The sequence below is a fragment of the Trichechus manatus genome, unplaced genomic scaffold (assembly GCF_000243295.1).
Source record: "Trichechus manatus latirostris isolate Lorelei unplaced genomic scaffold, TriManLat1.0 scaffold00184, whole genome shotgun sequence".
NCBI classification, from domain to species: domain Eukaryota; kingdom Metazoa; phylum Chordata; class Mammalia; order Sirenia; family Trichechidae; genus Trichechus; species Trichechus manatus.
This window is the reverse complement of record NW_004444120.1, coordinates 117,391-133,628: the sequence shown is the minus strand read 5'-3', so window position 1 is coordinate 133,628 and position 16,238 is coordinate 117,391. Positions and strand designations below refer to the sequence as shown.

Genomic DNA, 16,238 nt, shown 5'->3' with positions numbered 1-16,238 from the left:
GAAAGATGAGCCGCAAAGATATACCTACTGCTTAGCAGAAATATTATAAAATACATACATATATATATATATATAATATTCTGAGTGTTTAATGTATTATTCTATTGCTTCCCTAACTCTCAGCACAAAAGAAATGGATGTAATAATGGTGTTTGGGGACAAGTAATGATGTAATTTGATCAATGCTGAGAATGAAAAATAGGGGAGCCGACTTAGGTGTTATTCCACAGTGTACGGCTTTAGAAAGACCATAGACAATCTGAGGGGGGACTGGGAATCCATACAGATAGCTGTGAGTGGAAATAAGAAGTGGGCATTTACAGAGCACATTAAAGAAATAATATGACATTAAAAAACCAGTTATTTCTGGTTTGAAGTTTCCAATGAGGACTTCCTTGAAGGATTAGCATTATGACCATTCATTTGACAGCATCATTCATTCAACAAACGCTAGCGTGTCAATCCCCAGTAAAATAGGGTTCTCCATGGAAATTCAGAAGAAACGTCAACAAGAAGAGGCTGCCCACCATCACATCAATCTTGTGGAAAGGGTACATGGAAGAATATGTGATTCTTCATATCTATATTGAATATTCTAATTTTTTTCTATGATATTTGATACCTGATTAATGTGTATATAAAGAAGGTAATTGATTTTTTTGTTGATTGAGCTAGAAGCGAGCTCCTTTACTAAACTGTCACTTGTGTTTTAAGCTGATTCCCTTGTCTTTTACAGATATAAAATTGTATTTGCACACAAGGATTATTTTACTTCTTCCTTTTAATTATAGTTCTGTTTGTGTGTGTGTGGTGTGTGTGTGTATGTGTGTGTGTTGACTTGTGCTGTGAAATGGCTCAGCCATTCAAAATGTTAAGCAATTGTGGTGATAAATGACATCTTTTTATTATTGTTTGTTTGTAAATGGAGTTTTCTAGTGTCTCATCAGTGAGCATGACACTGATTCAGCTTTGAGATAAACACTCTAAAAAATCAACTTCAGAGAGAATTCTTTTCTTCCTGTCTTTTCGTGAGTGCTACTCTAATAATGTAATTTATTAGGACTATCTATATTTTCCTGTCTTCTGATCTATTAAAATAACGATACATATAAATACTAGTACATAAAACAATGGCACCCCTTCTAGTCTATCCATCTAAATTCAATGAAATATCATATAAATATCCACATTTATACACATTATAATAAAATTTCAACCATCAAGGTAAATTGAAATTCAGAAAGTAACCACAAAATAATGAGAGCCAATCTCCAAAGGTGGGCTGGAGAGGGACGACAATTTGAATAATATGAGAAATCTTATCAAAAATTATATACCAGAAGACAATTGATTAATATTTTCAAAGTGCTGAGGAATTTAACTATACTCCTGCTTTTGGGCTAAAAATTTGTCTTGATTCCAAAAAACCCACTGCCATCTAGTCAATTCTGACTCATAGTGACCCTATCAGACAGAGTAGAACCACCCCATAGAGTTTCTAAGGAGAAGCTGATGTATTCAAACTGCTGATTTTTGGTTACCAGCTGAGCTCTTAACCACTGCACCACCAGGGCTTCTTGTTTGGATTAGGAGATATAAAAATAAAAGAAAAAATTAATAAAATAGAGAACTAAAATAAAAAAGCTGAAAACAAAACTAAAGTCTGATTTAAAAAAAGAAACAACTGAAATAGACAAAAAGCAAATATATGTGCAATTATATATATAAAATATTAGAAACATAATAAATGTACATAGTGAAACAAAACAACATAATATACTAAACACACCTTTTCACCAAAGAATAAAAAATTCTGATAAGTTGGTCATATTTTAGTACTTGGCTTGGTAGCATGGGCAGATTCTCCAGTGCCAGGATCCTGCACCCAGCAGTCAAAAACTTTTCCCATCATGCCTCAGGAGTAAATTTGTAGCATAGCACCTCCAGCAAGACAGTTTTCTGTGGACAATTTTTCCCAGCACCCAGGAGGTGGATTTCTTGCAAGGTTGATGGTAGACTTCCAGAAAGTTTGCTGGCGCAGCACAAATAAGCTATGGCTGTGCTGTCTCCAACAAGGTCTGTTTTTTTACCCTGCCTCTGTGTGTGTGTGTATGTGTGTGTGTGTGTGTGTGAGTGTGTGTGTGTGCACTCTTACTTGGATGCTATATCTTAGTCTCAGAGATAATGTCTGTTCCTTATATCTGCTATGCCTATGTTCTTTGGTGTTCTCTTTACTTCTTTCTGGCTAGTCCCTCCTTACTACAATCCAATTATTAGTTATAGTTAGTAATTCTTTATATTAAACTTTTCCTGATCTAATGTCTGGGTGGTCTCCTGATTGTACTCTGAATGCTACAAATGTTGAAAAATTGTTTGACCAAACTTTTTAGTGAATCAATATATGTAGAAGAAAATTACAATAACCTGATAAAAGGAGTATACTAAACAAATATAGGAACATTAAGCTCAATAATGAAATGTAGAATTACTTGCATTAAAGGATTAAGTGGAGTTTTGTACTAGCGGTATTAGCCAATGCAATAAGATAAGATAAAGAAATAACTCATATGAGAATTTAAAAAATAACAAAGCAGATATTTTTTGCAGACAATGTGTTTACCTACTTGGGTAATCCAAAAAAATCCACAAAGAAGTGTATAATAAGTAAGTTTAGCAAATAGAATAAGTAAGTTTAGCAAAATTTCCAATAAGGTATCATTGTCTATCTATTCACCAGTAATAACCAAATACAACATGATATTTGAAACTAAACTTTTTTCACAGTAACAACAAACACTATAAGGTGCCTGGAGGCAAATCTCTGCAATAATTTACTATATTTCATTGAGATGTTTATTAAACTGCATTGAACATAAAAGATAATCTGAACAAATGTAGATATATACCATGTTCTTGAATATATAGTATCAATTTCCTAAGATAGCAATTGCATCCAATTCCTTGTCCAATGCATTTCCAACCAAAATCACAATGAGTTTTAAAGAAACACGTACAAAATTGCTAAATAATTTAATTAAATAATTAATTAAACAATTTAATTACACTCAACAGATAAAGCTTTATAAAAGACCATGGGAAATCAGAGCCGTCCTTGATAAATATTAATCATGGACTGAAAAGTTTGAGTGTGAAAAGGGGATTTAAGCCTAGAAGACCTCCCTGAGACTAATTTTTTGTTTTGAAAACTACAGAATGATAATTCATACCTTACCAATACCTTAGAATTTTTCTAAAGGTCAAATTAAAAGTATGGGTGGAGTGTGTATGCGTGTGTTTATGAACTTTTAAACAATAAAGCTACATATAAGCATTTGCAGTGCAATGGGTTTTTCTCATATATGACCTTTCCAGCCCTGGTTTTGTAATTCTGTCAAAAAATGGTTGGTTGGGCCTCAGTCTGCCACCCAGTAGGATGTAGTGAGTTGTGGTCCACTGAGGGGACTGGTCACTGTGGTCCCGCTAGGAGGGCCACACCTTGAAATTGACAAGGAGTTCGCTGATATAAATGGCCAACCCCACAAAGGTTTTTAGAAGAGGAGGAAGACACCTCAAGACCAAGAAGAGCCTTTAGTAGAGTGGTTTGGACTCAGGGTTTCTGTGAGGGGAGCCTCTTTTAGGAGGCTAACATGGGTCAAGGGCTGTAACACTGAAGACGGTGAAAGTCCTGGAAGGGGCTCAGCGGCAGAGCCAGCGGCTGAGAGGGCTGCTATACCGACTATGAGCTGGGCTAGTTAGCAGCAGAGAGGCCAATGGTGGAGAGGCCTGTCGGCGGAGAGGCCGGATGGCAGACAGCAGCCGAGAGAGCCATCCTACACTGATGAAGGGAGGGATGTGATCGCCACTTGGAAGAAGCCTTCCAGACCTTGCCTAAGTGCTTCCTGATCCTGATCTCAAGTTGTTCCTGTTACTTTGAAGTTAATCCTGATCCCGAATTGTAGCTTGTTACTTCCCTAATAAACCACATAACTGTGAGTACAGTCTGTGAGTTCTGTATGGCCATTGCAACAAATTATCAAACCTGCAGAGAAGCAGAGAGTGCCACAGGGGAGCTGCTGGTGCCAGAAATTGTGTGAAAGTGGGAAGGCAGAGATATACCTGACTTTTGCTTCATAGGAACCAGCTCTGTGCTGATCCTGATTCTTATCCCTCATGAGTTTAGATGATTTCTAGTGGTGCTTTACAGTATTAATTATCCGCATCCAGGTTTGAGAATATTGGCCTTCCTTGGAGTCCTTGGGGAAACTTGGAAGATTTTGATAGGAAAACCTTGGCTAACCTATAGATATGCTTCCTAAGTTTTTCTACATAGGTCTAATGTTTTTGTTAAAATAAATCTTCAATGGTAATAACCTACGAGGGTCATCACTACACGACTATGCTCCATCTCTCAATTCAGACATTTGCTGCTTATTTTAAATATTAGGTTTTCAAATTCTACTAACAACTAAATAATGAACCCAAATTATGTAGCAGTTAGACGAAGCAAAAAATCTGCAAAGCAAAACAATGAAAGAGAATATGTTTTTATTTGCATGCTAGCAAATGAGAGTTCAGCTTTTACTTCAACATTGGCTATGCAGTATTTCAGCCTATGGCAAGAATACAGTATATGAGCTAGAGTTCATTTGAGTTGTTTTGGAAATAATGTTTTTTATAAAGACAGCTTTAAACTCAACCATTAGCATACCTTGCTGCTCTCCTGCTTGCTCTCAAGAAAGCAAGACCTTTACTGCAAGTTCAAGAATCAGATGCATATAGGACTTTAGATCAGAAAATTAAGGAATTGTAAACAGTGATATTAAGCTTGCACTTTTTTTTTGTTTAGCAGATATGAAAAGTGCAGTGCAAATCATTGTTGCTGTCATAACAATTATAGAATTTGTTCTTAGAAATTTTGCTAATGGTTTCATAGCACCGGTGAACTGCATTGACTGGGTCAAGAGACAAAAGATCTCCTCAGCTGATAAAATTCTCACTACTCTGGTGGTCCCCAGAATTGGTATGATCTGGGTAATAATAGATTGGTATGTAACAGCAGTTAATTCAGTTTTATACAGGTTAGAAGAAAGATCTATAACTATTGCCTGGGCAGTAAACAACCATTTTAGCATCTGGCTGGCTACTAGTCTCAGGATATTTTATTTGTTCAAAATCTCTAATTTTGCTAACTTTATTTTTCTTCTCTTCAAGTGGATCTGGTGATACTCTTGGGGACTTTGGTCTTTTTGGGTTTTCACCTTGCAGTGGTAATCAGAGATGACAGAATGTGGATGAATGATTATGAAGGAACTAAGATTTGGGTGACCAAATTTAGTAACATTGTGAGCCTTTCAAACCTGACTGTATTCATGCTAGCAAAGTTTATACCCTTTACTATGTCCCTGGCATCTTTTCTGCTGTTAATCTTTTCCATGTGGAAACATCTCAAGAAGATGCAATTCAATGGCAAAGGATCCCAAGAGTCCAGCATCAAGGTCCACATAAAAGCCATACAAACTGTGGTCTCCTTCCTCTTGCTATTTGCCATTTACTTTCTGTCTGTAGTCATATCAATGTGGGGTGCTAAGATGCTGCAGAACAAACTGGTTGTTACGCTTGGCCTCGCTATTGGAATTGTCTATCCTTCAAGCCTCTCCTTTATCCTGATTTTGGGAAACTAGAAGCTAAGACAAGCCTTTCTGTCAGTTGTGTGGCAGTTGAGGTGATAGCTGAAAGACAGGAAACCCTCAACTTCCCAGGTCGATAAGGGAGGCATCTTATGTCTGCTTGTTGTTATGTGTGGTCGAGTCGGTTCCAACTCATAGTGAACCTATAGGACAGAGTAGAACTGTCTCACAGGGTTTCCAAGAAGGTGAATTCGAACTACTGATCTTTTGGTTAGCAGCCGAGCTCTTAACCACTGTGCCACCAGGGCTCCTCCTATGTCTTGTAGCAGAGAACAAACTGATGGAAACCTTATATTTTTCACTTCCTCCTTGTTTTTCCATGGTGTATGTCATTGAGAAATTTTCAAAAGTATACCTAGAAAAGTCTTTTACCTAAGCTTATTACACGGAAGTAGAAGGTTATATATATATATGTTATATAAATGTACAGAAAAAAAGATAACAAAAAGTTAAAAAAAAAAATGGAAAAGAATATACCCTTAATCAAATTTTTAGGTAAAGGACTTCGTTACACAAATGATTGTAAGAAATTTCTCAAAGTCACAGAGCTACCTGTATTAAGCACGTATATTTTGCATTATCATCTTCTAATTCAAGAATTCATTATCTGTATTTATGCATTATTAGGAATTGACAACTTATCTCGGGAAACAGCTGCTACTTTCCATTGTAATTTGCACCACAGTGTGTTCAGATTTCATTGTGTGACATTCAATCTTTTGGTGGTAAGGATATTCAACTCTAAATCACACATTGAAGATGTATGTTTGGGGACTATTTTATTCCATCATGAGTTCTTATTTCATGACTAATAGACAGCAAACAGAACAGTTTTTAGGAAAAGATGTAGACCATAAAATTCAAGCATGACAACCATATTTACAGGAAACTGTATAAAAAAAAGTTCCAAGTTAATGGTAAGAAAAAGAAAATTAAATTTAATACAAGTAGATGAAAATCTTAGAAAATTCAAATTTTGTAAGTGGAATGAATAAGAAAAAAACCAAATAAAACATGATCATGACCTGTGGTCAATGCTATTAAGTTTCATTATGGTGGAATTCTTATTGGAGAAAACATATATACATTCAAATGTGAGGAATTATTTATTTAAAGCTTACTTACAGAAAGACATTTCTAAGCTTTCACGCTTTTTATTTGATGTGACTTGCTTTACTCTTCCAGCCGTAGTTCCTCTCAGATTCATTCATTTGGAGACATTTAAATAAGAAATATCTTAAATATACAATTTGGACCTGTACACATTTATGTAAGATTTAGTTACTAAGCAGAAAAATTATCATTTTTATTTGAACCTACACGCTTTATAATCTGTTAATTCTCACGTATATTAGGATAGCTAATTGATCATTTCATTTTTAATAAGTCAATATTAACTTCCGGTTTGATGCTGATTTACTAAATCTGTTGGTTAAATGTCCAAGCCCTGGTGGTGTCGTGGTTAAGAGCTTGGCTGCTAACCAAAAGGTTGGCAGTTTGAATCCACCAGCTGCTCCTTGGAAACCCTACGGGGCAGTTTTACTCTGTCCTGTAGGATGGCTATGAGTCAGAATCGACAGCAACAGGTTTTTTTGTTTTGGTTGGTTAAATTGGCATACGTGATTGTCAGAGATGTTAGGACTAGATACCCTGAGTAATCTCTACGTATTGAATTTTTAAACCTTATTAATAACAACCCCAAGTAATGAACAAATTGTATAGAGATTAGATAAGGCAAAACAAACAAAAAAAAACCCAAACCCATTGCTGGTGAGTCAATCCCAAGTCATAATGACCCTATAGGATGGAGCAGAACTGCCTCATAGGGTTTCCAAGCAGCAACAGGTGGCTTGGAACTGCTGACCTTTGGTTAGTAGCCAAGCTCTTAACTACAACACCACCAGGGCTCCAGATAAAGCAAACATTGGCAAAATAATGAAAGAGAATACGTCTTTATTGGCAGGCTAACAAATGAGAGTTCAGTTTTTCTTTCACCATCAAGTTTGAGAAATATCACTTTATATCGAGAACATACAGTATCTGGATCAGAGTGCAGCTAGCTGGCTGGGAAAAATGCTTTTCCATGAAGAGAGCTATGTGCCCATCCATTACTACACCTTAGTGCCTTCTGCCTTGATACTGAGCCCATGATTTTTTAAAGAAAGAAACTAACTGCAAGTCCAAGAAATTAGTAAATATACTATTTAAAAGTGATCAATCAAGAAATTGTCAGCATTGCAATTTGGACATCTGGGCTCTCTCTTTGCAGACCTGGTAAGGGCCTTGCAGAGCATTGCCATCATCATGTTAAGTACAGAACTCATAATGGGAATTTTGGGGAATGCATTCATTGCGTTGGTGAACTGCATTGACTGGGTCAAGATACGAAAGATCTCTTCAGTTGATGGAATCCTCACTGCTTCGGTGACCTCCAGAATCTGTGTGCTTCGGGTAATGATGGTGAATTGGCTTTCAAACGAGTTTGGTCTGTTTGTATTTATGAGTGGGAAGAAAGTTTTACGTTTTGGTATTTGCACAGCAGTGGCCAACCGTTTCAGGACGTGGCTTGCCGCGAGCCTCAGCCTCTCACTTTCTCAAGATAGCCAATTTTTCAAATCCTGGTTTTCTTTTTAACCTAAAGCAGAGAGTTGTCATAGTAGTTCTGGTGATGCAGCTGGGAGCATCAGCCTTCTTGCCTTTTAGTCTTCCTGTGATGAACATATATATTACTATCCAGATGTGCCCGCATGGAGGAAACATAACTTGGAATTCCGAAAGGAGTGACATTGAAAACTTTGCAAAATGACTATACACATTGTGGGATCCCTCATACCCTCTTCTGTAGCCCTGAATTTTTTTCCATGTTAATCGTCTCCCTCTGGAAACATCTCAAGAATATGAAGCTCAGCGCAACCAGTTCCAGAGATCCCAGCCCCACGGCCCATATAAGAGCCTTGAAAACTGTAATCTCTTTCCTCCTCCTGTTTGCTACTTCCTGTGTCTTCTGACAGCTTCGTGCTCTAACGTGAAGCAGAGCAAACTGGCCTTTATGTTTTGCCAGCCTTCTGCAATTGCTTTTCCTTCACTTCACTCATTTATCCTGATTGTGGCAAATAGTAAGGCAAGAAAGGCCTCTCTTTTGGTGCTGTGGCAAGTGGGGTGCCGTTGAAAGCTGGGGAACTCTTTGCTCCATACACCATTCTCGTGAGCGTCTTAGATCATTCAGAAGATAAAAAGTTGTTAAAGAATCCTTGTGTGATATTTCACCCCTCCTTCGGGTTCTTTTGTAATGTGTGATGTCAAAGGTATTTCAAATCTTCTTATGATAAATATATATATTAATATATAAATCTGGAATAAGCTCTTATCTATACTTATTAGATGCTGTTGTTGTATGCTGTTTAGTTGATTCCAACTCATAGCAACCCTACAGGACAAAGTAGAACTGCCCTACACGATTTCCTAGGCTGAAATCTTCACAGGAGCAGCAGCTGGCCAGGTCTTTTCTCCTGTGGAGTGGCTGGTGGGTTTGAAACACCAATCTTTCAGTTAGCAGCCAAGTACTTAACCAATGCGCCACCTCAGATATTCTTATTAGATATTAGCAGCATATATATATACATATATGTATTAAACATTCATACAAAGGAAAAGTTACATGAATTACCTAATTTTAAGAGTTCTTGCCAGCAAAACATGGCGTAGTATTTCAGTTTTTACCTCTTTGGAAAAACCTTAATAAATATAAATGGTAGGCGTAGGCTTTCATAGTTACTAAAATGTGAAGGTTATAATTTTTATATATATCTGTTTTTCCAATTATAAGAATCAATTTACAAATATTTGTTAGGAATGTCTCAGAATTAAGAAGCAACCTACATTTTACTTGCTCATTCTACTTTATTATCTTTAATTCAGTGACTCATAATATATATTTATGCATTGTCAGGAAACTGCAAATATCCTTGGGAATTCATTCATATTTTTATTGTAATCTTTAAATATTTACTCACGCTATTTGAATTTTAATGCCCGAATCTCTAACCTTTTGGCTTGTGATGGTTATTGATTTTGAAATCTTACTTTGTAGGTGGGATTTTTAAATGCATATTTTATTTGATCACGCACCTCTATGTCACTGGTGAGTGGAAAACAGAATGACAACTGGGAAAAGAATTAAAGATGGAAGTTCACGAGAAACAAACATATGAACTTCAGACACATGTGACTATTACCAGGGCTAATTTGATGGTGATTTGAACTTAATTTGAACTTAATCCAAGGAGGTCAAAGTTTATTTAAACTCAAGTTCAAGCAGAAAGATAATGGATAAACATGCCCAAGGGTCAATGTCGTTCAACTTGGAATACAATGAGTTGCTGTCTACTGTTTTCTGTCTCTCCAGATTCGAATGTGAGCTCCTAAAGAGCAGCGGCCTGGTTAGTCTCACTCATTATTGTAGTATGAAGACCTAAAAGAGAGTGTGGACACACAGTTCAATAAATATTTGTTCAATGAACACTTGAGTTAATGAGTGAACAAACTATACTGAAGCTGGAAGAGCAAGCAAAGTCCAAGGAAATATGGAGCCTGCATATTGCATTTCTTAGACTTGGCTTCAAACTAATGTGTGATTTACTTCATTAGTTCCAAGCATTTCCTACAGCCAGAGTGGCAGACCCCCGTGGACGTGGAGCTTTCCCATCACTCAGGGGAATACATTACCAGGAAGGAAACTGATCTTGTAATCTGAACTGGAAGTAACTCAGAATTAAAAAGAAAAAAAAAAATCAGATATTCGCTGTCACAGTAGTATCAAAAAACCAAATAGAAGACTATGTCTTTTGGCACATTTGAAAATGATCACTACCTTCTGCTATTTCCTAGCTGGGTATTGTGGAATCACAAAGATTTTTTTAAAAATTGAATTAGTAACCAGATCTCTTACTAAACTGTTATATTAGTTATCAAGTTTTCCTTCTTTCTTTTTTCCTTGAATTGATTCTATTCTTTTCTGAATAGAAAAATACATCTGCTTATAGTGATAATTTTACCCCTTTTGTTCGAATATGTACGTTTTTATTAGCTTGTTTGTCTAATGTTAAAACAAGAACATCCACTTTTCATTAAGTATCTACAGAATCAACAGGCATTCCTGTGTTCTTCTTCTTTATTAGACAATTCTCTAGTGTCTCACACATATACGTAAGGTTGGCATTTTCTTTGGAGCCCTAGTGGTGCAAACATTTAAGCACTTGGCTGTTAACCCAGAGGCTCCGTGGGAGAAAGATCTGGCAATTTGCTTTCATAAAGATTACAGCCCAGAAAACCCTATGGGACAGTTCTACTTTGTCACATGAGATCACTATGAGTTAAAAATTGACTCAACAGCACCCGACAACAACCACAGGAGTTGCTTTGACAGAAATAATTTTAACTGTGTTCTCTCTTCTGTACCTATCTTTCATTCATTGTTTTAAATTTCATATACTTTTAATATTAGCAATACAATATTTGTATCTTTTAAGATGATGATATGTATTTTCCTTTTCTGACTCACTAAGACAAATAACGAACATTCCTTCCACTTCTGCAATAAAGCTTTCTTGGTCATCACCTAACAATATACCATTGGAATTTGTTTGAAAATACTTCATTGAGTTTTTATGGGAGATACATTAGTCATTATCTTTGTTAGAGTAGTTGTATCAGGATTGTTTCTTTTCATGCAGTAACTTTTGTGTACATGCACATTAAAGGACTGCCTGTTCTTTGAAGAACTCTCTCATGAAGCCACCTATATCCAACAACTTTTGGAGGAGTTAATCCTCTAGTAAATCTGTTAATATTTTACTTAGATATTAAGTAATGTATGTTTAGAATATTTTTTGTAAGTTACTTTGTACTTCATAAGTAAGTCATTTTGTTTTAGAATCTTGGTGAAAACTGACCATTCCCCACTTTTCAAATTTATTTTTTAAAAATGTAGAAAGAAACTCTTTTCTTAGGCTTTGCCTGATTACTCCTAAGATTGTCTATTTGCTTCCTCTTTTCTTTTTCAAGAACTTTAGCAGACTTACTGTCAATTTTATTGAATTCTCAAGAACCTCTTACTACTAGCCCTGAATTTATGAATTGTTTCATCTCTTTCATTTAATATTAAATTAGTTTATTAATTCTTATTTCTGCTTTCTTAGATTTATTTTGTTTCTCCTTTTCTAATTATCTGAGTTTATTATTTACTCAATCTATTTTCAGTCCTTACTGCATTATAAAATCATTCAAATTTCTAAAATTTCTTGATTATGATGTTGGCCAAATCACTTTTCACATGCAGTTTAATCACTGTTGTATTTTCAAAATAGTAAGTTTAAGTTTTCTGTTAAATATCTGATCAGATGTTTATATTGTATTGCTATTTCAAGAATACAAGTGCTTTGATTTGGATTTGATTTTCATATTTTGTTAGTTTCTAGGGTCATGATAACCTGATTTATAATTGTACACTGTATAATTCCATCTTATTTGCTTTGCTTTGTTTTCTTTAAATAAATTCCATTAGAAAAGAATGTTCTTTTTGCTTCAGGTTATGACATTTGACATATAAATATAGCATTAAGCATATTTATCGTATTATTCAAGAGCTTGGTTTTCTTATTTTTGTCTTTCATTTGTTAAAGAAAAATATCTTTGAATCTTCTGCTACATTTATCATATTTTAAATATCTTCTGTAATTCTCGTTTTCGTTTACTGTATTTTTTCATTATGTGTTATTTCACATATAATTCTCTAAAAGGACAAGCACCAAATATTGAAACAGTTGTAGAATACTAAATTCTCTAAAAGGACAAGCATCAAATGTTGAAACAGTTAATAGAATAGTAAAAATATATATGGGAACACCAGGTACAACTGGATACTAAGGCATTGGTCTTGAATGGAGCAAAACAGAAGAATGGAGATGTATTACATTTTGGTTTTTAAGAAAGAAAAAGAATAGTTCATATTTTAACAAGTTTAGGTAGCCAGAATATATAGGAATAATATGTGTAATTCTGAAAATTATAGATGGTATGGTGATGAAAAATGGCCAAAATTTCTTTGACACTTCTCCCATCAGTAGACCCTCCCCCCTTTTGGATTTGGGTAGGCTCTGTGACTGCGCTGGTCAATAGAAGATGGCATATGTGATATCGTGCCAGTTTTATGATACTGGCAGCATTCATTTCCTGCCTTTTGGAACGCTCACTCTTGGAACAGAATTAAACAGAATGAATGATGATATGGAAGATTTGAAGAACACAATTAGCAAGACTGATCAAATGCTTTTATGCAGAAGCTTATACTTGACAGAGAATACAGTCATTTCAAATACACATGAAACTTCTATGCGCCTGGATCATGTAGTAGCTAACAAAGAGCATTTCAACAGATTCGATAGAACAGGTATTATATAGGATGTAAAGAAATAAAATATAAATTAAAAAATAAGTTTAGGAAATTAAGTTACTTGTAATTAATTAAAACCTAAAGAGAAACATATTGAACCTCACACACATTTAAAACTTAACAGTAAAAAAAGCTCTGCAAACCAAAACTTGAGAAAAATTTATACTCATTATCACATGTAGTAGAAGAAAGTTTCCTAAATTAATGAGGCATATATTCAAGTCAAAAGCCAAGAAAATAACAGAGTAAACCCAAAGAAAGTACAAGGAAGTTAAGAAGGGGTTACTATTTACTTTGTGCTTATTTGTACCTGGTACTGTCCTAGGTGCTGGACAAGTGCTTTTCTGTTTAATCTTGAAGACAATCTTACTCTCTTTGACTGATGAAGAATTTGAGGCACAGAAAGGTGAACTAACTTCCCCAAGTGAAACAATTAGGAAATGGAAAAGTCAGAATTTTGACCCACCGAGGCTGAATCCACAGCCTAAATCCACGCCAAGTCTGAATCATCTTTTGGATGTCAATAAAAATAACAGCAGAAATTACATAAATAGAAAACTAAAGTACAATAGAGACTTGTAGCACAATCAAAAGCTTTTGAAAAGTCAAACTCAAAAGACTGTTAAAACTAGTCAAGAAATACAGAAGGCAGAAAAATTCAACAACATTAAGACAAAAAGTGGAAAAGAACCACCCAGAGAATAGAGACTTAAGCAATTAATATTTTGCGTTTATATACAAATAAATGAAAAACTCTGTTGAAAATGACAAGTACTAGAGAAGTACAGATTACAAAATTTATATTAATAATAGTAAACTTTAATAAATCAATAATTTTAAATCTCAAATCTAAAAGCAGAATATATATAAGAAATCAAACTCAAGTAGATTTATGGAAAAGTTTTACCAAATTTTAAAGGAAGTCGTAATTCTTACCTTCCCCAAACTACTGATGTGAACCTGAAAGTTCCATTCCCATTTATTTTACGAGGTTAAAAAATTGTACTCAAAATGAGCAAAAACATTAAAGGAAAACAAAAAGAGTAAGTCAGTATCATGAACATAGGTGCAGAGAGCTACAAAAAAACTAAAAAACCAAACCAGACGCAGTATAATTTAAAAAAAACACATCATAAAAGAGAAGAATTATTCCAAGAATGCAAAGATACTTTAAAACTAAAAAGTAATCATTTTAATTTACATAAGTTCATCTCAATAGATGCTGGAAATTATTTGACCAAATTTAACTCCTAATCAAGATGAATACCCAAACTAAGTTTAAGAAGAAGTAAACTTCAATCACTTGAAAATGTATCAACTAGACAAATGCAGAAGCATTATAGTTAATGGTGAAACAGAGAAATATTTTAATTTAAGTCAAGATTAAGACATAGAAATATTTCCATTTTACTGGACAACTTAACTGATGCATTATGACATGAAATAGAAACAGGTTCTGTAAAAATTTAAATGCATAGAAATAGAAAGTAAATAATGAAATAGCAGAACAATGGATCAAAATAAAGGCAACTTTATAGAACTTACTATGTGATAGAGATGGCATAAGAAATCAGTGAGGAAAAAACAGACTATTCAGCTAAAGATACTGACACAGCTGACATTCAATATAGAGATTTCAAAAAGTTAAATGTCTAACAACACACAGAAAAAATTATATGAGGTGTATTATCACTTTAAATTTGAAAATATATTTTTAATACTCTTTAAGAAAATAAAAATATGAATTTTATGGCTTCAATTTAGGGAAGCACAAGTCATAAAGACAAGGATTGATGAATATACACTTGCTGGTCAAAGTAAGATAATTGGTGCATCCTAAGCCACGTGTCCCAAGGCATGGTATTTTCAATCACCTTATATGCACGCGAGAGCTGGGCAATGAATAAGGAAGACTGATTCATTATGGTGTTGGCAAAGAATATTGAATATACCATGGACTACCAGAAGAACTAACAAGTCTGTCTTGGAAGAACTACAGCCAGAATGCTCCTTAGAAGTGAGGATGGCAAGACTTCGTCTCACGTACTTGGACATGTTATCAGGAGAGACCAGTTCCTGGAGAAGGACATCATGCTTGGTAAAGTGGAGGGTCAGTGAAAAAGAGGAAGATCCTCAGTGAGGTAGACTGACACAGTGGCTACCATAGCAGACTCAAACATAGCAACGATTGTGAGGATGGCACAGGACCCAGCAGTGTTTTGTTCTGTTGTACATAAGGTTGCTATGAAATGGAACCAATTCAGAGGCACCTAACACCACCACCACCACCACCACCACCACCAAGCCACATCTAATGGTTTGTCCAGCAAACCATTAGAGTTTTATGTCTAGGCTCCTACTTCTTATGTCCTCTGAGAATCTGTTTACAAAGTAGTATAGTATGCCATCATAAAGATTGTGAATGTTAGTCGCCTAAAATAACAAAAACACTACTCTCTTGGTGAAAAAAATCAATAAAGTAATGATGTTAATTGTTGCCCAAATCAACTATATATGAAATAAAATATTAATCAAAATCACAACTAAACTTTTGCTCAGTTCAGGTTATTTTTCTGGGGGTTTAAGAAATTTAAAAGACGTATCCTAAATTTCATCCATACATACATAAATATTATTAAATAGCTAGAAAATGACTTAAAAGAATTGATAACAATGCAGGGTGTTGTAGGTAGCTTTCTTACTGAATATTTGCTTTTTAAACATGTAGTAATTCAAAGTGTGATGGAGATTAATGATAAACATCAGAGAAATAAAAGAATAGTGTTTAGAAAAAATTTCTTGTTTGTGTGCAAATACAATAATATGTATGTGACATCTTAAACAAATGGGGTAGGATTATACCTGCTATAACCACCACTGTGATACCAGTATTACAATTTGGAATAAATCGAATCCATAACACATGTCTCTCTCCAAAATAAATAATAAATGGATTAAAGATTTAAATGTAAGAAATGAAAACAATTGGATAGAGGAAATATCAATAGTTTTATAGTAAAAAAGTTTGAAGGGCATATTTAGGCATGATATTAAAGGCAGAACACATTAAAAATGGATATAATTAATGACATAATTATAGT

The 16,238-nt window shown here is 34.7% G+C and overlaps 1 protein-coding gene across 1 annotated transcript; it reads left to right on the top strand.

Annotated features, from left to right (window-relative positions):
- The first annotated feature begins 4,732 nt into the window (after window positions 1–4,732).
- LOC101345833 (taste receptor type 2 member 19-like) lies at window positions 4,733–5,709 on the top strand. Its single transcript, XM_012558747.2, is given in 2 exon segments — window positions 4,733–5,200; window positions 5,203–5,709. Coding segments are annotated over 2 exon segments (828 nt in total). The 5' UTR covers window positions 4,733–4,851; the 3' UTR covers window positions 5,682–5,709.
- The last annotated feature ends 10,529 nt before the right edge of the window (window positions 5,710–16,238 follow it).